The sequence below is a fragment of the Amblyomma mixtum genome, chromosome 1 (assembly GCF_055824585.1).
Source record: "Amblyomma mixtum isolate Tamu chromosome 1, ASM5582458v1, whole genome shotgun sequence".
In the NCBI taxonomy this organism is placed as follows: Eukaryota; Metazoa; Arthropoda; class Arachnida; order Ixodida; family Ixodidae; genus Amblyomma; species Amblyomma mixtum.
In genome coordinates this window covers 10,073,170-10,096,581 of record NC_143012.1, presented here as the reverse complement: position 1 = coordinate 10,096,581, position 23,412 = coordinate 10,073,170, and the positions used below count along the sequence as shown (strand labels likewise).

Here is a 23,412-nt window from a genome sequence, read left to right as displayed (position 1 = left end):
CAGTTTCAACCACTTGAAAGTCCCGCTTTCCTGCCCACAGTGGCCGTGTGGCGCCGCCGCGTGTCAGCTAAGTTAACGTGAGGCGCGCTTGCCTCGGCGGACGTAGTGGCGGCTGGCTTCAAGCACGGTTTCGTCAAGCGCCATGCTTGAGCTCCTCTTACCTTGTGTCTACTCTCATGGCTTTGGAACCACAATTACGAGTTTGAATGTGGTAAAAAAAAAAGTTGTGAACAACTCGGCAGAAAACACGACTGCTGTATGCCGATGTGTCGGCCGGTGTGGTTGATGATACTGAGCATACGGTAATTGATTTAATGTGCTAATACGGTAGGCATCATCATCATCAGCCTAACTATGCCGACTGCAGGGCAAAGGCCTTTCCCATGCCTCTGCAATTAACCCTGTCCTTTGCCAGCTGCGGCTACCCTATCCCCGAAAACTCCTTAATCTCATCCGCCCACTTAACTTCCGCCGCCCCCTGCTACGCTTGACTTCTCTTGGCATTCACTCCGTTACCCTTAAGGACCAGCGGTTATCTTGCCTTCGAATTACATGCCCTGCCCAAGCCCATTTCTTCCTCCTAATTTCGACTAGGATGTCAATCCCTGCTTGTTCCATACCCTCTCTGCCCGCTTGCGGTCTCTTAACGTTACACTTATCATTTTCCTTTCCTTAGCTCGCTGCCTTGCACCCTTTTCGTGAACCCTCTTCGTGAGCCTCCACGTTTCTTCCCCGTAGGCGAGTACCGGTAAGATACAGCTGTTGTATACTTTTCTCTTGAGGGATATTGGTAAACGGCCATTCATGATCTGAGAGAACCTGCCATATGCGTTCTGCCCCATTCCTATCCTTCTAGCTAATTCCCTTTCATGATCTGGATCAGCGGTCACTAGCTGTAGTAAGTAGACATATTCCCTTACTACTTCCAGCCCCTCGCTGCAGACTGCGAACTGCTCTTCCGTTGAGACTGTTCAACATTGCTTTGATTTTCTGCAAGTTAATTTTTAAACCCCTCGTTCTGCTCTGCCTGTCTAACTCATTAATCCTTTTTTCGAGTTCATGTCGTAAGTGACTTAGCAAGTCAATATGATCAGCGAATCGCAAATTACTTAGGTATTCTTCATTAACTCTTATGCACAACTCTTCCCAATCCAGGCCTTGTAAACAGGCGATGAATAGCTTTGGCGAGATCGTGTCTCCCTGGCTGACACCCTTCCTAATTGGAAGTTTATTCCTTACTTCGCGAAGTAATATGGTAGCTGTGCCGTCGTTATAGATATCTTCCAGTATTCTCACATAAGACTTCTGCACTCTGATTCCGCAATGCCTGCATTACTGCTAAGGTTTCAACTGAGTCGGGTGTTTTCGCGTAATTAATGAAGGCTATATATAGGGATTGATTATATTCTCCGCTTTTCTCCATCACCTGATTGATGGTGTGATTACGGTCTATTATTGAAAATCCTTTACGAAAATCTGCCTAAAGCTGACTGAAGTTAAGGTTGTCCTACTTCTACTTGCGATTACCTTAGTAAATACCTTGCAGGCTACAGGCAGTAAGCGGATCTATTTTTTTTTCACTCCTTGACGTCTCCTTCCTTATGAATTTAGATAATGTTAGCGCTCTTCCAAACTTCTGTTTCTCTCGAGGTCATAAGGCATTGCGTATACAGAGTGGCTAGTTTCTATAGCTCAATCTCCCCTCCCTCCTTCAAGAAATCTGCTGTTACTTGATCCTCACCAGCTGCTTTCCCCCTTTGCATTGCTCCTAAGGCTGCCTTTGCTTCCTATTTCGCTGCTGGCGGGATGTCCCACTGCTGTGCTCTACTGCCTCTCTCATTAACGTTCTCATTGCATTGGCTACTATATAGATTGGTGTAGAACACTTCGGCTACATTAAGTGTATTATCCATATTGGCAATGCATTGCCCTCTTTGCCTCTTAGTACATACTTCTGGTTTTTACCTATGCCTAGTTTTTCTTCACTGTTTTTAGGCTACCAAGGTTCTTTATAGTATGCTCGATTTCCTTCCTGATAAAGTTTATGTCGGCTACCTTGCGTTTATTTATTAACTCTGATAGCTCCGCCAGTTCTCTTCTGTCTGCAGGGTTAGTCGCTTTAATGCTTCGGCGCTTCTTAATCAGAGTTTTCATTTTCTGAGATAGCTTGCCTGTATCCTATCTAACCATCGTACCGCCTGCTTCTACTCCACACTCTCTAATGGCAGATTATTGTCGTTTTTTCAACAATAAGACCGTCTTCCTCCGTTAGAGCCGAGTATCTGTTTAGCAGCGATATCCTGAATTCAGCTACTTCACCGCTTACAACTAACTCATTAACGGACTTCCTCTTCACTAATCTTCTGTTCCTTTCTCAGGCCTAAGCTGATTCAGGACCTTACCATTCTGTGATCGCTACAACGCACCTCTCCAAGGATCTCCACATCCTGCACGATACCAGGGTGACGGCATAGTATGATGTCTATTTCATTTTAGCCTCGCCATTGGAGCTGTTCCACGTCAGCTTCCTGTTCTTTCGTTTCCAGAAGAAGCTATTCATGATCCGTAAATTATTTCTCTCCGCGAACTCTACTAAGAACTCTCCCCTGCTATTCCTGTAGCCAATGCTATAGTGCCTACCGCCTCGTCTCCGGCCACCTGCTTGCCTACCTTCACACTGAAGCCGGCCATGAGTGCTGTGATTTTGCTTCGTTCATTGCCGATTCCACGTCTTCATAGAAGCTTTCCACGATGTAGTCATCATGGCTTGATGTAGGCGCGTAGGCCTGCACCACCTTCAGCTTGTATCTCTTATCATCATCAGCCTGACTACGCCCACTGCAGAGAAAAGGCCTCTCCCATGCTTCTGAAATTAACCTTGTCCTTTGCCAGTTGTGGCCACCGAAACCCCGCAAACTTCTGTGACGTTCCGTGCGTGAAATACCAGGGCCCATACCTGAGAACATTCTTCTGGAGGGTGAGCGAGTGTGACGTTCCGTGCGTGAAATACCAGGGCCCATACCTTCGGCGGAATTTTCTTTGTGCTCAACCGTCCTACTCGCCTAGACGGAGCCCCCAGCGGCGCCAAGCCACTGAAGGGGTACAATGGTACAAAGGCGCCGGCCGGAGGGAAAGCCAGCCCAATTAGGCATGCCTGGCCGTACAAGGACAAGAGAAGAAAGCTGCCGGCGGGAGACAAACTACATTCCAACGACGGATGTCGGGGATGCCGCAGGGCGCCGCCGTGGAAAGGAGGAAGAAAAACATTCCAGTCGGGAAAACAGGAGATCGGGCGTGGCCGGCGGGGTAGATATAGCTGGCGAGTGCGGACGAAAGGCACGCAGAGGACGAGATCGTGCCCACCTGTCTCCACTGCGGGGGCAGGCACAGGGCCTTCGACCCGGCTTGTCCCATTCGACGGCAGCAAAGCCAAAGAGCAACAGCACTCCGACAGACGACCAGCCTTGACGACAGAAGAGCCGTCCTGAGGGAACTGCGGGGAACCCAGCCACCCGCCAAGCCCCCACCCAGTGGTCCCCCCCGATCAGCCGGCCCCCCCAAGCGCACGTATGCTGACGCCGTCCGGTCCCGAGGGGCCCCGTCCAGCACCCCAGCACCAAAGCCAGCCGAGCCTACCGTGGCCACTGCCCTTCGCCTGGCTGTTCAGGCCCTCCTCCCCCAGCTCCCACCCAACTCCGAGGCAAGGCAACTCTGCATGGCCGCTCTGGCGGCGCAGTCCCCCCCAGACGACCACCATGGCAAGTCGGGCTAAGACCCCATCAAGGCCTCACGTTCTCCAGTGGAACGTGAGGTCACTTCGCGCCAGGCACGCTGAACTGGCTTGCCTCATCACGGACGGTCGCCTGCCTTATGATATCCTGGCACTCCAAGAGACCCACCTGGAGCCCTCCCTCCTCCGCCTGCCCGGGTTCCTGGGCTATGCTGGCGCGACCCGCTGCACCACATCGTCCTGCTGCAGCTCCCCCTGCCTCGACCCGAGTCACCAGCAGCAGGGCCCGAGGAGCGCCATCTATGTACGGGCTGATCTCCCACACGCCGTCGTAGCACTGGATGATGTGCTCTCGGGCCCCCTGGAGGTTTGCGCCGTCACAGTGAGGATGGGCTCCATGGACACCACTGTGGCATCCACCTACATTCATTCTGGTGAGCGCTGGGACCCTTACATGATGGCGCCGGTCCTGTCGCGCCTCGGACCTAGGGCCTTGGTTTGCGGGGATTTTAACGCCCACAACAAAGAGTGGGGCTGCCCTAGCACCTCCCGTGCAGGAAGAGTCCTCCTACAGGCGATGCTGCAGGCGGGTTTATACCTCCTGAGGCCACCTCCCCCCACCTTCATCACACCCCAGCGCTCCTCCACCCTGGACCTGGCGTTCACATCACCAGGGCTGCGGTATGCCTACCAAAAAGCGGAAGACACCTGGGGGTCGGACCACTTTCCCCTCTTCCTCAGGCCCGCCCCCAGATGGTCCCAGCAGGCCAAATCATATGCAGTGGTCCACTGGCAAGTGTTCCGCTCCCTCTGCAAGGAGATTCCCGCAGACGGTAACTTCCTGGACCACGTGGCAGCCTGTGCCCGACAGGCCCGGACCGTCACCAAAGTCCCAGCTGGCTCCCCTGTACCTGACCTCCGCCTCCTGAACATCAGAGCAAACCGGAGGCGCCAGGAGCGGATTGCCATAAAGACCCGCCTGCCGGAAGACTGGACTGCCTACCGCCGCATCGACGCTGCCTGCAGGAGGCATGCCAGACGTCGCCGCCGGGAGAGCTGGACAGGGGTATGCTCAGAAATCCAGAGATCCAGCCACTCGGGCAAAGCCTGGCGCCTGCTGCGGTCCCTGGTGAACCCGCGCATCCCCAGGCACCCCATCCTGGCCATCGCGATCTCCAGGGCAATCAGTACCGACACCCTGGCAGAACTGATGGCCGACCAGTTCTGCCCTCCCAGCCCACCTCGCCCCACATCATTCGGAAGCCTTTCCTTCCGGCCTCCCCTCCCCGTAGAGATCCAGGCCCTGGTGGCTGCCCAATGCAACTCCAGCATCACGGCCCACGAGCTACAGGCAGTCCTGGACCGCCCGCGTAGACGGACCGCTCCCGGGGTCGACGGCATCACATACCAGATGCTCCGCAACCTCGACGCCCCGGAGAGAGACCGCCTGCTCGCGGCCCTGAACACCATCTGGGACTCCGCGACTCTCCCTGAGGACTGGCTGACGGCTCTTGTCGTACCCATCCTCAAGCCCAAGAAGCCCTCCCGCCTGCCATCTTCCTACCGGCCGGTCTCCCTCACCTCTTCAGCCTGCAAATCCATGGAGGCAGTCGTCCTGGCCCGCCTCACTTGGATCACCCAAGTAACCGGCTTTCTCCCAGAGCAGCTGACGGGCTTCCGCCGGGGAAGGTGCACAGCCGACTCCATTGCTGACCTGGTATCCACCCTGGAGGAGGCACGTCATAACGGGGATGCCGTCATGCTGGTTCTGCTGGATGTCCAGGCGGCCTTCGACACCCTACCACATGGCATCATCGACGAGGCCCTCTGCTGTCTGGGGGTCACCGGCCGGCTCCTGGAGTTCATCCGGGCCTTCCTACGGGGACGCACCTTCCGGGTCCGAGTTGGTGGCCAGCTGAGCTCTCCCCGTCCCGTGCTGACAGGGGTCCCCCAGGGCTCAGTCCTGAGCCCTCAGCTCTTCAACCTGGCCATGGCCGGGCTACCAGCTGCCCTCCAGACCAGGTCCTCCCACAAGGTCCAGTGCTCCATCTACGCGGACGACGTGGCACTTTGGGTGAGAGGGGCACCCAAGAGGATCCGGTCGATGCGCACCGCCCTCCAGAGAGTCCTAGACTCCTCAAGGACGTACCTGAAGTCCATCGGCCTCACCGTGTCCCCTACCAAGACTGAGGCTCTCCTCTACCACCCAAAGGGTCTCCGGGCACGCATTAACACCCTGAGGCTTGATGGGACCCCACTCACGTGGAAGGATCAGGTCCGCTACCTAGGTCTCCAAATCGACCGTCGCCTCTCATGGCTCCCAGCCACAAGGGCCCTCCTGCCTCGTCTGCGGCAGGTTGGAAGGGCAGTCCAACAGCTCCTTGCCAGGGGTCACGGCTGCTCTCCTTCCTGGGCCCTCCGTCTCTACCATGCGGCTGCCACTTCACTGGTGACCTACGCCCTCCCACTGGTGACACTACCACCAGCCCGCTTGAAGTCCCTGGAGCAACTCCACCGCTCCACACTGAGGCAGTGCATGGGCCTTCCTCGGTGTTCCCCCATTGCGGCCACCCACTCAGAGGCCGGGACCTGGCCACTGTCTCTTCTCCTCCTCCAGACTGGGCTTCGTCACATGGACCGGCTGCACCACTCGCCAGACGGTGGGGCCCTCCTGACCCGTCTCAGCCATGCCCCGTCTTCCCGCATGGGGCTCCTATGGAGCACCTTCACCCGGCTCCTTGCCCCCCCTGCAGCCCAAGATGCAACCCCCCCGCCACCCACCAGGCCTCCGCTCTCCATCTCTGTGGACCTCAAGGACTGCAGCAAGAGGCGAACGCCGGCCGCCGCCCTCCAGCAGAGCATTTCCGCTCTGCTACACGAGACGCTGGAAGATCATCTCAAGTTTTTCACAGATGGCTCAGTCCTCCCGACCACAGGACAAGCGGCGGCAGCCTGCGTCGTGCCAGCCCTAGGCATAGCCCTGGCCTGCCGGCTAGGATTCCCAGCCAGCTCTACAGCAGCCGAACTGGCCGGACTCCACCTGGCCGCAGACATCCTCAGTCTGATCCCTGGGCAGCAACCAACCGTCATCCTGACGGACTCAAGGACTGCCCTCCAACTCCTACGGCAGGGACAGACAAGGCAGGACACCGTTGCCCGCCTCAAGGCCCGACTGATGACCATCGAGGACTCTGGCCGACCTGTTTCCCTGCAGTGGGTTCCCTCCCACGTCGGCATTGCGGGTAACGAGGCGGCCGACCAGGTGGCCGGTGCTGCTCACACCAGCGGCTCTCCCATCAACCCGGCAGTCACCCAACTCGACTTTGCCCGCCCTGCTCTCAGGAGGGCCATCCAGGGTCTCCACCCAGATCCCCGACTGGCAGCGGGGGAGCGCTTCCTAAGGGTTCCTGACGACCTGCCGCGTAAGGAGCGCTCTCTAATCCTGCGGCTCCGAACGGGCTCCTCCTGGACACAGGCCCGTCTCCATCGCCATGGTAGAGCCTCCTCCCCAGCCTGCTCCTCCTGCGGGGCAGATGAGTCCCTAGACCACCTCCTCTGCTCCTGCCCGAACCTGGACGCAGCACGCACCACCATGGTCCAAGGATACCGCGCCCTGGGCCTCTCTGCCAACTCAGTCCAAGACCTGCTCCACCCCGCCCGCAGCCCCATCGCTGCCTTCAAGATACTCCTGAAATTCCTCCAGGTGACAGGCCTGGCCACCAGGCTCTAAACCGTAACCCCCTCCCCAGCCATCCAGCTGTATCCCCCTCCAGGGCCCCTGCCCCCGTGCACCAGTCCCGGTGCATAGGACCCCTCCCCGGTGCGAGCTGCACCACACGCTGAAGGAGCCCTGACAAGTGTCGACCATTGCGCGCGTGCTACTTGCGAATCCCCCCCCCCCTCCCCCATCCCTACACCCCCCACCCCGCTCCAAGCAGTGCCCCCGTTCAAAAGGGTGGCAGAATGCGAGCGTACCCCCCCACCGTAGCCACCAGTAGTAGTTCACGGAAAAGGGTCCTTCAGCGCCGAAGCCGGACGGCGCGCAGCTTCTGCCAGCCACCGACGGATCGCAACTCCGGAGACCATCCATCGCCCCCATGACGGCGTCGCCACGTAAGCTCGGACACCCCAGCCTCTGATGTACCATGTATAATTATTGATTACATCATTTTTGTTTAAACTGAGCCATACGGTGTCTTCTTGCCTCTCCGTCCCGTGTGGACCTGCGCATTATGTGGGGTCGTCACACTGGTGTCAGAAGTGGGGTCTCAAAAGCAAATGTCCTCTGAATGCTGCGACATTCATGACTTCAAAATTGTAATCAAAGGGGAATCACGGGACTGATTGTGGGACTTCGACCCCCATTTGAGAGGCTTGAGGCACCGGAGGGCTGGAGCGGAAAAAAAAATGTCTGTAACTGACGGAGCTCCCACTCCACAGCCGTCGCTCGGAGCAAGCATGCTGGCATTAGGAAGCGTCATTCCGACGTTTACGGGGGATAAGACAGGGCTTCCAATCTGCGATTTCTTTTCCATGCTAGAAGAGATTGGGAAAATGGGAGGATGGTCCGATGCTCAAATGCTGGGAATGGCGAGGTGTAAGATGGCAGGAGCTGCTCATGATTTTGCTTGGCGAGACGAAAAAGTAAAATCCACAAAATCATTTGCGGAATTTAAGAAGCTCGCGTTCGAGCATTTCGACACTGAACCACGTCATGTGCGGGTACAGAGGTTCCGTGACGCCGGACAGATGGTAGGGGAGGACGTGCGAACATTTGCGTCGCGGCTTCAGCGCCTAGCGCGCGATACGCTGAGTAGGGAGGAGGAAGGAGACCAGCTAAAGAAGAAATACGCGGAGGAACTACTTAAAGAGGAAATGACCGCTTTGTTTGTGGCTGGTCTGCAAGACCCCGTGCGCCGGTTCGTGCTCTCGCGCAAGCCGAGCAATTTCGACCAAGCCGTGGCGGCCGCATTGGATGAGGAACGAAATGAGGCGCTAACGGCGGCCGCAGCGAGAGTTCGCGTCATAGAGAGAGCGGTGCCCAACCCTGAGGTTGCTCTCTTGACAGAGCGGTTAGATCGCTTAGAGCAGCTGCTATCTCAGCAGGTGGAACGCCAGGTTGAAGCGGGCGCTCAACGGCGCCCATTCGCTGGAAACCGGAGACCGCCACAAAGCTACAGGCGCGGTATGCGAGATTTCGAAGAAATCGCGTGCTTCGCGTGCCAGGGTCGCGGACACATCGCAAGGTTCTGCCCAAACGTGCGCCGTGGGGAGCCACAAAGAGAAGCAGGCGAGACACGCCCTAAGCAAGCCTATAGCGAGGCTCCAGATACAGGGACAAAAAACTAGGTTGTCCTCCCCATCCTGATGAGTGTGGGGAGGGAGCAGTAGGTAATGAGGTGGTGGTGGTTTGTGTGGCCGACGAGGCATGCCCTGTTGTGCGTTGCAAGTTAAATGGTTGTTGCATGGAATTGTTGATAGACACGGGGTCAAAGGTGACCTTGCTTAAGGAAAGCAGCTTTAACACGCTTCGAAGGAAAGGGGACCGCGAGGTGTTGGAAGCGTCTGGTGGTATGGCAACCAAATTTGTAGGCATAACGGGGGATCCTCTTGGCATAAGTGGGCTCTACCGGTTGCACTTCACTCTCGGCGGAATTGCATTGGAGCACCCCTGCTACGTATGCCCGGACTCGGTGTCTCTGCCAAACGGAGTGTCAGGTATATTAGGGCAGGATTTTTTGAGAAAAGGGAAGGTAGTAGTCTCATTCTCTGAAGAAGAAGTTAATGCGGGGGGCTCAAAAGTTCCGTTTTTGAACAGGAGCAGGGCTGAGGTTCGCAGTACCGATATTGACACCCGTCAAACAGTGGGATCATTGGAGAAGGTATATTCGCGGGTTGCCGTGAAGCTGGTCGATGAGGCTGTCGTCCTTCCGTGGTCGGAGCACATTTTGTACGCTTATGTGCCTGCAGATGTAGAGAGCGGCGCCGTGGGAGTGCTTGAACCGGTCGACTCTCTTAGTAATGGACTGAAGGCAGCCGCGTGCCTCGTGACTGTTAATGACGCCCACAGAGTGCCCCTACGGGTGGTTAACTGTAGCCAGCAGCCACTGAGCCTTCCCAGGAACAAAACATTGGCTTTCTTCACCTCTGCGATAGAGACACATGAGCCCACCGATACGGTACTCGCAACTGTAGAGCATGCTAGTCCTTCGGCTCCTCCAAATACGTTGTTCGATCTTTCCCACGTAAAATCCAGGGAGAGAGAGGCTCTGGCTGGTTTGCTGAACGACTACTCAGAGGTATTCGCCGCGTCCAACCTGGATTTGGGCTGCTGTGGCGTTATAAAGCACAGGATAGAAACCGGCACTTCATCGCCCGTTTACCAACGTGCGTACAGGATTCCTTACTCCCAACGTGAGGAGATGGAGCGGCAGGTGCAGGACCTTATTGATCGCGGCATTGTCGAACACTCAAAGTCACCATGGGGAGCACCGGCACTATTGGTGGAAAAGCCAGATGGCTCGTATCGATTGGTGGTGGACTACCGCAAACTAAATGCCGTAACTCGCATCGATCCATACCCCATTCCCAATATACAGGAGACGCTTTCTCAGCTGGGCTCTGCCAGGTACTTCACGGTAGTGGACATGGCGGCGGGATTCTGGCAGATAGCAATGGATCCGGCAGATGCTGAGAAAACGGCATTCAACACGCCCTCAGGGCACTATGAATGGAAAAGAATGCCGATGGGTCTGGTCAACAGCCCTGCTGTCTGGCAGAGAACCGCTGATGTTATCCTGGCGGGTCTTCTGGGGAAGCTGTGCTTCGTGTATATGGATGACATAATCATATACAGTGACAGTTTTGAGAACCACTTGCGCGATATTGAGCAGGTTTTGGTGCGACTAAGAGGAGCTGGTCTCAAGCTGAAGCCTTCTAAGTGCCAATTCCTCAAAAACGAGGTGAAATACCTCGGGCACATTGTTTCAGCTGACGGCGTGCGACCGGACCCTGAGAAACTAAGGTGTGTCTCGGATTTTCCATCCCCGACTAGTGTCCGCCAGGTCCGGCAGTTTCTCGGCCTGATCGGTTACTACCGAAGGCACATAGAGGAGTTCGCCAAGCTCGCTAAGCCGCTCACTGCCTTAACAGCCAAAAATGTCACCTTTCGCTGGTGCAAAAACGAGGAGGATGCTTTTGGGGCCCTGAAGAGGAAGCTAATGAGTGCACCGCTGTTGCGCCACCCGGATTTTAATTTGCCCTTCGTTTTGGCCACAGATGCGTCAAAGTTCGCAGTTGGTGCTGTGTTATCTCAGGTTATCGAGGGCAAAGAACATCCCGTGGCTTTTGCTAGCCGACAGCTGAGCCCCACAGAGCAGAAGTACGGAGCTACAGAAAGGGAGTGCCTCGCCGTTGTCTGGGCAGTAAAGCACTTCAGATGCTACCTTTACGGCCGCCAATTCAAGCTAGTCACAGACTGCCATCCTCTGAAATGGGTGATGAGTGTCAGGGACCCTAGCTCGCGACTCGCTAGATGGAATCTACAGCTGCAGGAATACTGCTTTGAGGTGGAGCACAAGTCAGGAAAGACACATCTGAATGCTGATGCGCTCAGCCGTACAGCTGCCGTGTCAGCTATAGATGAGTTTGTCCCCGTAGTCGACCCCGCCGAATTACGCACAGAGCAGTGCAAAGATCCTGACCTGAAGCGAATAATCGAAAGCTTAGAGGGCGCACCATCTCACCCCGAACAGCTAGGTTATTTCATTGGCAAAGACGGCACCCTGTGTCGGCGCACGAGGCCAACCAGGAAAGGGAGACCAGAGAAAACCGCTTGGGAGAGAGTCGTCATACCTCGGTCGTGGACAGAAAGGGTTCTTCGCGCGTTCCACGATGCGCCGTGCGCCGGTCATTTTGGCGTAGCGAAGACACGCAGGCGCGTCGAGCGTTTGTACTTTTGGAGTGGCATGCGACAGGATGTTAGAGACTACTGTGCGAAGTGTCATTCCTGTCTCGAAAGAAAAACACCCAAGGGACGCAGGCCAGCACCAATTCAGCCGTTCCCTGAGGTTTCGGCTCCTTTCGAGCGGACAGGTATGGATATAATGGGCCCATTGCCCACGACCACTTCTGGAAACAGGTACATTTTAGTATTTGTCGATCACCTTTCAAAATACGCGGAAGCGGTAGCACTCCCAGATCAGAAAGCAGACACGGTTGCAAGAGCATTTGTCGAACAGATCGTGCTCCGACATGGATCTCCGAGGCAACTCTTGACAGATCGGGGAACAAACTTCGTGTCACAGCTAATGAGGAGAGTTTGCGAGCTGCTTAAGATCACTAAGAAGCAGACAACACCGTACCATCCGGCTTGCAACGGCGCGGTGGAGCGACTGAACCAAACCGTGGCCGGGTTCCTGTCGCATTTTGTTTCGCGCGACCAGCGGGACTGGGACTTGTGGCTCCCGTATGCAATGTTTGCCTACAATTCCACAGCACACGAGAGCACGGGCGAATCGCCATTCTTTCTTCTCTACGGCCGAGACCCGGACCAGCCTAGTGAAGTGCCAGAGGGCCCCCGTCGTGTCCCATACGCTTCACTGGACGACTATAAGGTTGAGCTAGAATCGCGCTTGCAAGTGGCGAGGGACATCGCAAAGGAGGCCTTAAAGAAGGCGGCGAAGCGCAGGAAGGAGGTGCACGATCGCGGTGCTAGAGACGCACCGTTTGAGGTGGGGGACAGCGTGTACATCGAAAACTGCCAAAGACAGATTGGGTTGGCCCGTAAGTTCCAGACGAGGTGGAGAGGACCGTGCGAGGTTGTCGAGAAGCTTTCTCCGGTAAACTTCAGGGTCCGAGACGTGAACCGCCGCTTGATAAGGATACACGCAAATCGCCTCAAGTCGGCACCGGTTCAGTATTCACGAAATGAGGAGGGGGCAAGCGCAGATTGTGATGGGGACCGAAGTGACGCGGAGCGCGCAGATTGTTCGCAAGAAACGCCCTCTCCTGCATTTGTTCGGCAAGCGCCAGAGGTTACGGCAGGAATGCCACCGGATTTACTTCATGCATTGCTGGAGGAAGGAGCGCGCGAGGTTGCCGCGCAGATAACGCCAAGAGAGGCTCCTGCCACGAGCCCTCGCGAGTCTCAAAGCAGACAAGGGGTCACAGAATTACTTGGTACGGCTCATGAACGCCGATATCCGCTTCGAAATCGGAAAGCTAAGTCGGACTAATGGCGTAAACAGAGCGGAGTTGGGGACTGGTTAAGACTGTGTAATGCTGCAGCTCATAACATTGCTATGTGCTTATGTGTTAAAATATCGGAGTTGCTAGTTAAACCTTTCTGCCATTAGGTAACACTTTTACAGGATGCAGAACATGCCCGACTTCCTTTCGTTATCTATATATTTTTTTGTCTGTGCCATGATTGTGCTGGAAGTGGGAGCTCCTTTGTAACTGTGGTAAATTTATTTCGTCCAGTTTGGACTAGCAAGGAGAGGCTTGGGTGCTGAGTTTCATGTTTGTCTGTGAAAGAAGATCAGTGCTGCCCCTGGAGACGCCAGTTATGACAGCTGCGGCATATGGTGCAGTGCAGTGGTGTTGTGTGCAGCGAAAAGTGTTTTGTCGGACGGAATGTGCGAGGCGATTCAGAAAAAGAAGGGGAGCTGCCTGGACTCAAATGTTCGGAGAACATTCTTCTGGAGGGTGAGCGAGTGTGGCGTTCCGTGCGTGAAATACCAGGGCCCATACCTGAGAACATTCTTCTGGAGGGTGAGCGAGTGTGACGTTCCGTGCGTGAAATACCAGGGCCCATACCTTCGGCGGAATTTTCTTTGTGCTCAACCGTCCTACTCCCTTGTCTCCCCTTAAACGGTCCGCGTTCGGCGGCGCCGCCTAGACGGAGCCCCCAGCGGCGCCAAGCCACTGAAGGGGTACAATGGTACAAAGGCGCCGGCCGGAGGGAAAGCCAGCCCAATTAGGCATGCCTGGCCGTACAAGGACAAGAGAAGAAAGCTGCCGGCGGGAGACAAACTACATTCCAACGACGGATGTCGGGGATGCCGCAGGGCGCCGCCGTGGAAAGGAGGAAGAAAAACATTCCAGTCGGGAAAACAGGAGATCGGGCGTGGCCGGCGGGGTAGATATAGCTGGCGAGTGCGGACGAAAGGCACGCAGAGGACGAGATCGTTCACGGAAAAGGGTCCTTCAGCGCCGAAGCCGGACGGCGCGCAGCTTCTGCCAGCCACCGACGGATCGCAACTCCGGAGACCATCCATCGCCCCCATGACGGCGTCGCCACGTAAGCTCGGACACCCCAGCCTCTGATGTACCATGTATAATTATTGATTACATCATTTTTGTTTAAACTGAGCCATACGGTGTCTTCTTGCCTCTCCGTCCCGTGTGGACCTGCGCATTATGTGGGGTCGTCACACTTCTTTATCTCATCCGCCCGCCTAACTTCCTGCCGCTCCTGGCTACGCCTGCCTTCTCTTGGAATCCACTCCGTTACCTTTAAAGACTAGCGGTTATCTTGCCTTCGAATTACTACCTGCACAAGCCCACTTATTGCTCTTGATTTTGACTAGGGTGTCATTAAACCTTGTTTGTTCCCTTATCCACTCCGCCTCATTGCGATCTCTTAACGTTACACCTATCATTTTTCTTTTTCTAGCTCGCTGCGTTAGCTGAACCCTTTTCGTTAGCCTCCACGTTTCTGCCCCATAGGTGAGTACCGGTAAGATACAGCTGTTGCATACTATCCTCTCGAGGGATATTGGTAAACTGCCATTCATGATCTTAGAGAGCCTGCTATAAGCGCTCCACCCCGTTCTTATTCCTCTAGTTATTTGCACATAACACTCTTCTACACACTCATTCCGCAAAGCCTCCGTGACAGCTGAGGTTTCCACTCAGTCAAATGGTTTCTCGTAATCAATGGAGGCTATATGAAGGGGCTGGTGGTACAACTAGTGAAAGTGCAGAGATCTGCACCCACGGACTGAAAGGCAGTAGAATTTTCTGAGAGAATGGGTAGAAACCGTTTTCGCATATGTTGCTAGCTTTTAGAACCGTGTTGGCTTGGTTTGTTAAATATGTGCACACACTGGAAAAATAAGAAAAAAGCTATATGTTCAATGCGACCAGTTCCCGACACCAATGAAAGCTACCACGCTGTGCTGGTCGTAAATCCCACTCCGGCTTAGACATAATGCCTGTTGCGCACTATCGGCGGCAAATGAAATGCGAGCAGCGGAGCGCTGGGCCAAAGGTCCATTTTACGCCGTTTGTCAGTCGCCATCAGAGACAGGCGCACTCGTCCGGTCCGCGATACATTTGCTTCTATTCTTTTTTTACTTTCGTATTATCGCTTTGCCATTGCAGCACCCCATTTCTGGTGGCAGTATGGCGATAAAGTATTGCTCACTGCCAGAAAGCAAATGATTCAACAACGGCTAAGTCGGACACCGACCGCCACCCAATCCGTCTTTTTCACTGTTGGCATCGCAACCGGACGCTGATAACCGGGCGATGATACGTAGAAGCGAAATCAAAGCGCTGCAGGCCAGGGAGATAAGAACGCTCGCTTCACCCATGCGGTCTAGAGCCGCCGCCAGCAGCTAAGCCGCGGTGCGCAAACTTAGATCGGTGGAAAGTACGAATACACGGTTCCATTGTCAAAGCTAGAAAACGAAACAGAAGCAACACTGCTGCAAATCAGTTGAGCGCGCTCATCTCTGGCGACGACAGATAGATGGCGTAAAATGGACCTATGGCCATGCGTTCTGTTGTTCGTCTTTCAGTTGTTAAAGGTAGTAAGATTAACGTGAGGCGACGGCATCAAGCAACCCTACTGGGCACACACAAAAGGTTTAGAATGCAAGAAAAGCACATATATGAAAAAGTAACACAACCGCGACACGCGCACTGCTCGTTGCACCGGTAAATTTTTCTCAGTGTTGCTGTTCGTCTTTCAGTTGTTAAAGGTAGTAAGATTAACGTGAGGCGACGGCATCAAGCAACCCTACTGGGCACACACAAAAGGTTTAGAATGCAAGAAAAGCACATATATGAAAAAGTAACAGAACCGCGACACGCGCACTGCTCGTTGCACCGGTAAATGTTTCTCAGTGTTGCTGTTCGTCTTTCAGTTGTTAAAGGTAGTAAGATTAACGTGAGGCGACGGCATCAAGCAACCCTACTGGGCACACACAAAAGGTTTAGAATGCAAGAAAAGCACATATATGAAAAAGTAACACAACCGCGACACGCGCACTGCTCGTTGCACCGGTAAATTTTTCTCAGTGTTTCATACTCCATAAACTTGCCTGAGATACGGGCTAGTGGCTATTAACAGTTGAGCTAAGATAGCGGTCTTAATTATGAAGTTTCGATTGCACAACCTGGTTAGTCTGCCTAAACACACGACTCTTCAGAGGTGCTTAATTGCAAAACCATTTTATTCACACAACAGTCTGTGTCAGTTATCTTCTGCGACTTTATTTTAGAGTTGAAGGAACGGTTACTAAGCAGGTACTAACTAGCGACCATAAGAAGTGAAAAGGTAGGAAGGACCGAAGGGACCTGGACGTGGTGCTTCGCGTCATCTGTCACTTCGCTTCGATGTGCGTCAATATCGGACGAAGTTGCCCTCCAAAGAGCACGGCTATGCGCTCTCGTGTTCGCATTAAGAGTGGACGAACTTAAACATGAGCGTTCAAGTGGGAGCGATATGGAAAAGGGAGCTACCGAAACCATCCAAGATGCGAGCCAATTGCCTGCCTGTGACTGGGCTAAAAATTGAAGGTTTCTTAGATGTTATGGATGCGAGTGGCTCTAGAAAACAATTTTATAGAAACAACAATCCTTTTACTTCACCTGTGTGCACTATAGCGAACCGGTTTATTCAGCCCATTAAAGACTGTTTCACATGCAGGCGATAACTGCTGCAGGTGATAACATGCTCGTTGAGCGGCAACTACGGCGTTTACTTTCCTCCCTGCTTTCTAGAACAGGCGGATCCGATCGCGCCAAAGCATGTTTTTCATTTTTACATCTACCACAGGCACGCGACCATTTCAGCGACACATGACTGCATTCGCCACTGCTTTCACCGTGCTTCTGCGACTGGCGCAAGAAATTTCCCGGGGTAAATAAAGGCCGTTGTGGCATCTTTGCATGAGTTTCAACGCATTTTCGACGCCAATAAAAACTCGAGGGCTGTAACACTCGCGTAATCAGCAATGCTAGTTGCAGAAATGATTCGCCGATATCGCACTTACCGTTTCTGCGGCTGGCGCTCAAGCTTCGGGAAGGCTTCGTCCACGCAAGCCGAGTTCACTCATTGGAAAGGTGACGCCAAGGGCACCGCACTTCGAAGACAAGCTGGCAGTGGCACTTTGGAAGTTGCTTCTTCCCCGGTAAAAGGGAACGTCCACTGTGGTTGGTGAAGGTCAGGCGAACAGTCCACACGAACACCACGTTGTCAGGCGCTGGTAATAGCCGGTGGCTTGGAATTTCTACTACGCCATAACTTGACAGAAAAAGAAGGAACGGGGCTTCAGAAGACGTCACATTACGACGAGAGAGGCAGGAAGGCTCCATTAGACTAACCAGTCAATGTTAATTTCACTCAACGTCACGATTAATTAACGAAATGCCACTCCAACACCGCTGTAATGGCGAAGCCGTGCTGCTGCCGCCTCGTTGCAGTCCGATAGGCTTAGGCCAAGTCTCGCAAATTCTCGTCCGCCGGCTCGCAAAAAGCCATATCTTCAATCTTAGAGTTCGCACGTGCTCCAACTAAGGCCGCATCAACTTTTTTGTTTATTCTTTAGGTGGCAAACTGCAGCGTTTTATCTCGGTTTTAGGCTCTCGTCCTGTAGCGCTCGGCTGCTTTGCTTTTTTGCTTTCTTTCAGGCTGGCGCATGCGAGTGCCACGTCACCTGGTCGTCGCGATAGGAGAGGCGGCAACAGCGTATGCTTGGCTATCGCTGAAACTGCTCGGCCACGTGACCGGGCATTCTGTAACTTCACAATTCTATCGTGAGAGCAGAAACAGTGAGAGGAAGGCCGCGAATATCCATTTCGGGTGACGAATTAGCTTTCGCGCGCCTTTGGAAGACAAGCACAGCATTTCTCGCGTGAAGATCAGTTTTCTTAAATGGTGCAACTAAGGTAAAGGGCACGTAGGGGCCAGCTTTGCTCATGTATTTTTTTTTATTCACCCTTCTCGCAGAAATGAACTGCGGCAGAGCACTTGATCATGTTAAGCTCAAGAGAGAGAGAGAGAGAAAGAACATTGCTTCAAAGCAGCTCCAAACGTCAAGTATGCCGTATATAGACACGCGGAGGCAAATTTTTTCGAGATTTTGGGGGTGTTCGGCCCTTACACGAAAGTGGCTAGAGCGCAGCTCTTAGGCGCCCGTTCATGGCTAACGTGTCGCCGTCGTCGGCGCGACTGGTGTAGGTTTAGCAACGTGTACAGCATGACGAACCGGCAGAACTAAAACAAAATGAAGAGCACTGCTAAGGATGAAAGGACGATAATGAAGGGAGGGCAAGAATAAAAAGGCGGTGGATGGGGTAGTGGAAAAAAAAGAAAAAGGCTCAAGCGTAAGGTGGAAAGCGGAGGAGGAGGCTGGGGTGAGGGTAGGCTAGAGATGTCGCGCCCAGTTTGCGCAGGCTGTCGCGTAATGGCTTCTTAAACGTGTTTACAGATAGCCATCATGATTAGAAGGTGCCCCATGCACAACCACTTGATTTTTAGTTTATTCAAACCAGCAAGCAAGGTGATATGAGAGTGGAAGAAATAAATTGAGTCAAGCAAAAATTTGAGGAGCTGTGCCTTAAGTATGACGCGATAGCGTAACGGGTCAATTCCATATATGCAGAAGGTCATTCTCTACATTTATAGATCCCTGGGAGTCCTCATACAACTCCTGGCACAACGGTGCAGCGGTTAACCGATGCGCCACTACCCTGAAATGGCAGATGCTCCCAGTGGTGAGCCTTGTGCGGCCCAGGTTACTCTTCCCAAGCAACCAATCATTATCTGCCACCTGCCACGGCGAGCAGGCTTCATTGACGCCGGAAGTCACGTGACATAGGTGGCCCACCTGACTCTTAGGTGGCTCTTAGGAGTCATGCTTTTTCGAGCGTGATTATGACACATTTGGTGCTGACATGGGATGACCGCAACTTACTTGCCATCACACGACTCTCCACGCTGAACAGCCTTAAAGTCAGATTTCGCAGATTTCATTCATTTTTGTAGGACATTGCAGCAACTACCTGCAACGGATACCCAACTGCAACCAGTTTGTCGACCTGTTGAGCGACACTAAGTTCAGCTATGTGGAAGGAAGACTTCAAAAAGGCCGCACGAAGGCACACCTTTACTATACCATTTTTTACAACTTTTCAGTGGCCCTTTGATGGAACAGTCTTCTTGCCCATATCAGCACCAACTGCCTCATAAACTTACAAACGTGGCCAATCGCTACGGGATAAAAGTTGTTTTTTCAGCACCTTTCAAGCTGTCCAAATTGTGTCCCTTCGTTCAAAAAAAAAAAAAAATTATATGTCACCCAGTAATAGCCCTTTCAAGTGCAACTTTAATCACAAACCCCCGTACACTGCTCGTGTGCGGTTGCTTACGAGTTGCGTACGTTTAATCTGCGGGAAGGTGTATGTTGGCCTGCGAGAAGGTGTATGTTGGCCAGACGGGCCGTTGTATCAATGTTCGTCTGAAGGAACATTTGGGGGTCTTGTCATCCGACCCGCACTAGCCATTGCAGGAATTGCAAAGAGGGTAAAAAGAAAGATGAAAAATGGGGCTGCCACCCGCTGCTTTTGCCTACTAACATACTTTATCGTCATCTGGTTCGCTTCATAGGGAAATCAAGCAGGCTTAGTTGAAACTCGGTTCAGCGCAAAAGACGAACACAGAGAAAGGAAACGACCCTTTCCTTTCTCTGTGTTTGTCTGTTGCGCTGAACCAAGTTTCCACTATGTCCTACCAACTAGCCCACCACGAAGTTTTGTTCATGGAGGCTTATTTTATCAAAACAAGATGCCGTAAGTGCATCAGCCAGGCTTCTGTTTTACAGAATGTGAAGTGGAATATCTGGACAACACGTTTATTTATTGGAAATACCTGCAGCGCCCGAAGGCATTATTGCAGGAGGGATGAGGATACATAACAGAAGAATAGGCCAGAAAAAAAAGAGGAAGAAAAAAAAAGCAATACAACAAGGCATGACACAGCAAGTACAAAATGAATGAAATATGAAACAACAAAAAGATATGAAGAAAAAAAAAAGAAAGCCAACTGCGCACTCATACATCCGACAGCAACGCGCGGAACATAGACTCTGAACGGCACTCAACAATTTCATGGGGCAGGCGATTCCAGTCATGAATGGTAGATGGGAAAAATGCGTTTTGATAAGTGTTAGTTTTGCATTTAATTTCTCTAATCTTCCACCCATGGTCAAGTCTGTTTGACCTGAAATGCGGTGTTTGACCTGAAATTATTAGTGTCAATGTGTTTTGACTTACTTGCTGTTCGCGCAAGTGCCTTTGTTTGTGTGGTTATTTGGTGCTCTGTGTACACATTCCCTGCGCTTTTCGCAATAAAAATAGTTGCGAGTATGCGCTTGTCCTGTTCGTTACGCGTTCAGTCCGTGTCTTATGTGCGCAGTAACGGTTTATTTAGTCTTGAGCCAGTACCAACTAGCCCAACTTGCTGCTCTATTATACTCTAAAGAAAATGCCACAGTACACAACTTTCACTAAAAGCACACATGAAAGTACGCCGAGCATGGAAGCTAAGAAGTCAATGCGCTCGAAGCAGAACACTTCGAATCGCATGTTCTTTACTTCACGCAACTCAATGGTTAATGCGGACGGCGGCGAGCTTCAGTGCGAGCTGTGCCCCAAGCGGCGGCAGGGTTGGCAGTTTGGCGACCGCCGAGTTGAGCATTGGAGCTGCACAAACGTGTTCTGACGACGTTGGAAGCGTCGATCCTAAGCAAAATTCTGGCGACCGTTTCGTAGAATTCAATGGCGTGCTAAATTTCGCCAAAGGCGAACACATTGATTTGTGCCCACACTGGACCAGTTTTGGTCATTTTTATCAGGATGGCGCAGAAAATCTAGTTTGGCTGAGTATGGCGCTATCGACGCTTGAGTGGACGCAACGAATAATTATAGCGCGAAAAGAACCCGAATGAAATTAAATTCGAATAAAATCATTATAACGCCATCCCCTCTGTCTCCGTAGAAAACAAAGCACCAGGTCACCATAACGCATGCCGCAATATGGCCCGCGATTACAGCGACAGTCCTGCACGAGGCTCTGCGGGCTTGAAATGAGCCCGTTCGTCATGTGCTCAGCAATGTTTCATAAATACTGATGAGGGCATAGCTGGCCCTGATAGTGATCGAAATTAATATATAAATCTGCACGCTGCCAAGTCGCAGATGGTACAGTCGTGAGCAATATCAAAGGGAACAAAGTTGGAAAATCCATTATTGATTACTCCCCAATTATGTTTGAAAAGTAACGTTTTTCTTGTTTTATAACTGTTTTTCCTGTTGCTGTATAATTTTCAAAAATCATTAACATATTCAGTAGGAAAATAAACAGAAAATTCACAATTTTGTGCGAAACGTTTGCTCTCTGTCATATATTTCTCACGACTGTACATGTTCTCAGAGCGTCCGTCGTCGCAAAAAATTCCTCAGAGGGAAACTGCGAAGATGCAACCGTTTACTTAAGGCGCACTGCCTCGGGAATACCAGAGCACCCAGAAAACAATGGACGCCGACATTCTGAAAGGTCCCTAGCGCCATTAGTTGAACGGGGAGAGATGTACAACTTTCGGGGGTCGACGCGAGCAACACGACCCAGGGCGCATACGGGAGCACCGGCCAATCGCCGCTATGTAAACGCTGCACGGCGCCGTAGTTATCGACATTATTTCCAGTGATCAAGTTCACCGGTCCCGTGACTTTCAGTGAGGCTGTTGTGTCCACCACCGGGGCAAATGCCTCTGGTGAAACAATAATTTCGCTGGGGATTTTCTCAAACCTCGTGTTGTTAGAAATCCGCGAAACGATGACACGGCGAGCATTGTTTCAAGCCGTTAAACTGCATGCCTGCCCTTTGCGTGAAAAAGCAGGAATCCCTGCACAGATAACAGGCCTGATATGGTTTTGTGAAACCACTGTCTCAAACCCAACAAGGCTGGCAACTATTGTGAGCCACGAATTACGAATGTGCATGCCGCGGGCTTACGAAATCCAGGGTATAGGATCTATTCACACGGCGTCATCCGCAAGTGGCGCTAGCGGCCAGCGCGGTCATGTTGGTGGTCGCGCGCGCGGTCGCCGCAGCCCATGCCGCAGCCAGATGCAGCATTTAACGCGCTGTTGATGTGTGAAGTGTGAGTGTATTTCGCGTCTGCCCGCAGATGATTGCTGTCCGACCCGTAACACCACGGGACTGAATGGCTACTTCATGAACTGCGCATAACATTGAAGAGCGGGCATGCTGAAAAGGTTCCACTTTGTGAAAACGTCGATCTATAGTAATTCGGAGACACCGGCTTGGTGTGCAACGTACAGGACTGCTGCCGCGCGTTTAATTCACCGATATGGAGGCCCGCCTTGTACACGGCTCAAGTTTGTCGACAGGCCAAGGAATTAAAGCATACAAATCTAAAGAGGCGAGCCGTAGAGCCGTGCTTATGGTGCCGACGGCCGAAGTGCCGTTTCTGGAGCGGTGAGTGATTAAACGTGTACAGCCTTTGTCAAAAGTTTAGAGCCCAGGGAGTCTGCTTCTGGGCGACATTACTTTGCTCGTAATGCGTCCTCAGTGTCCCAAATCTCCTGAAGGTAAGAAGATTTTTGGTCCTGCTCCCTCCGATGTGTAGGACTTCCATTAGTGCTACAGAAGTGCCACAGCAGTGCTTAGAAGCAAACCCCCTGGGCTCTAAACTTTTGACAAAGGCTGTACGTTCGTTTGGCTCCTTAACTTGTCATCTCTATCTGCTGAAAGTGACGTGTTACTACTGAATCCAGCGTAATCGCAGTTCATAGCGTTGCTGCGAAGCGGCCTAGATTCCAGGGATCGTGCATTCGAAGCAGCGCTACGCTGCTACAATCGAAACTGCGAAACAGAATTCTCGCTAGGTCTTCAATTCGTGTTGCAAGTGCATGGCTATTTGCTCCCGTAAATAGGGCGACGCTTTGCATTTCTGCTGAAACGCAGTCTGTGAAGTTTCAACAGTTCGCGGACTACAGCTCCTGTAATTTGGGTAATTAATCGTGTGCTGTTTATCCACGATGTGTCTTGCATGAGCAGCTGACAGTTACCAACTGATATTAAAAGCTGTAAGATGTGTACGTACATTCTTGCGTGCAGTGCAGCTCCAGCTTCGCTGCCGAGTTGCGGCAGGCACGGCACACAAGAATTCTGCTGCAAACTTCATACACAGTATGCGTTCCGCGAAGAAAAATAGGCGTTGACGCATTTAACAACGTGCAAAAATGTTGCGGATCACAAACAATTCCGGCCGGGTTTCTCACGGCGTACCGCGACGCTCTGAGAGCTGGCGTGAAACGACCGCTGCCAACATGGCGCGCTTGCCACGTCGACGCTCGCGCCGTCT

The 23,412-nt window shown here is 52.7% G+C and overlaps 1 protein-coding gene across 1 annotated transcript; it reads left to right on the top strand.

The window, feature by feature from the left end:
• The first annotated feature begins 5,887 nt into the window (after window positions 1–5,887).
• On the top strand, window positions 5,888–7,460 carry LOC149365419 (uncharacterized). The gene has a single exon (XM_089584058.1). It carries the CDS (start codon window positions 6,267–6,269, stop codon window positions 7,458–7,460), a length of 1,194 nt encoding a protein of 397 aa, XP_089440184.1. The 5' UTR covers window positions 5,888–6,266.
• Window positions 7,461–23,412: the final 15,952 nt, after the last annotated feature.

Excerpts from the sequence above, each read along its gene's own strand:
- LOC149365419 (XM_089584058.1), top strand. The coding sequence starts at position 6,267 with ATGGGCCTTCCTCGGTGTTCCCCCATTGCGGCCACCCACTCAGAGGCC.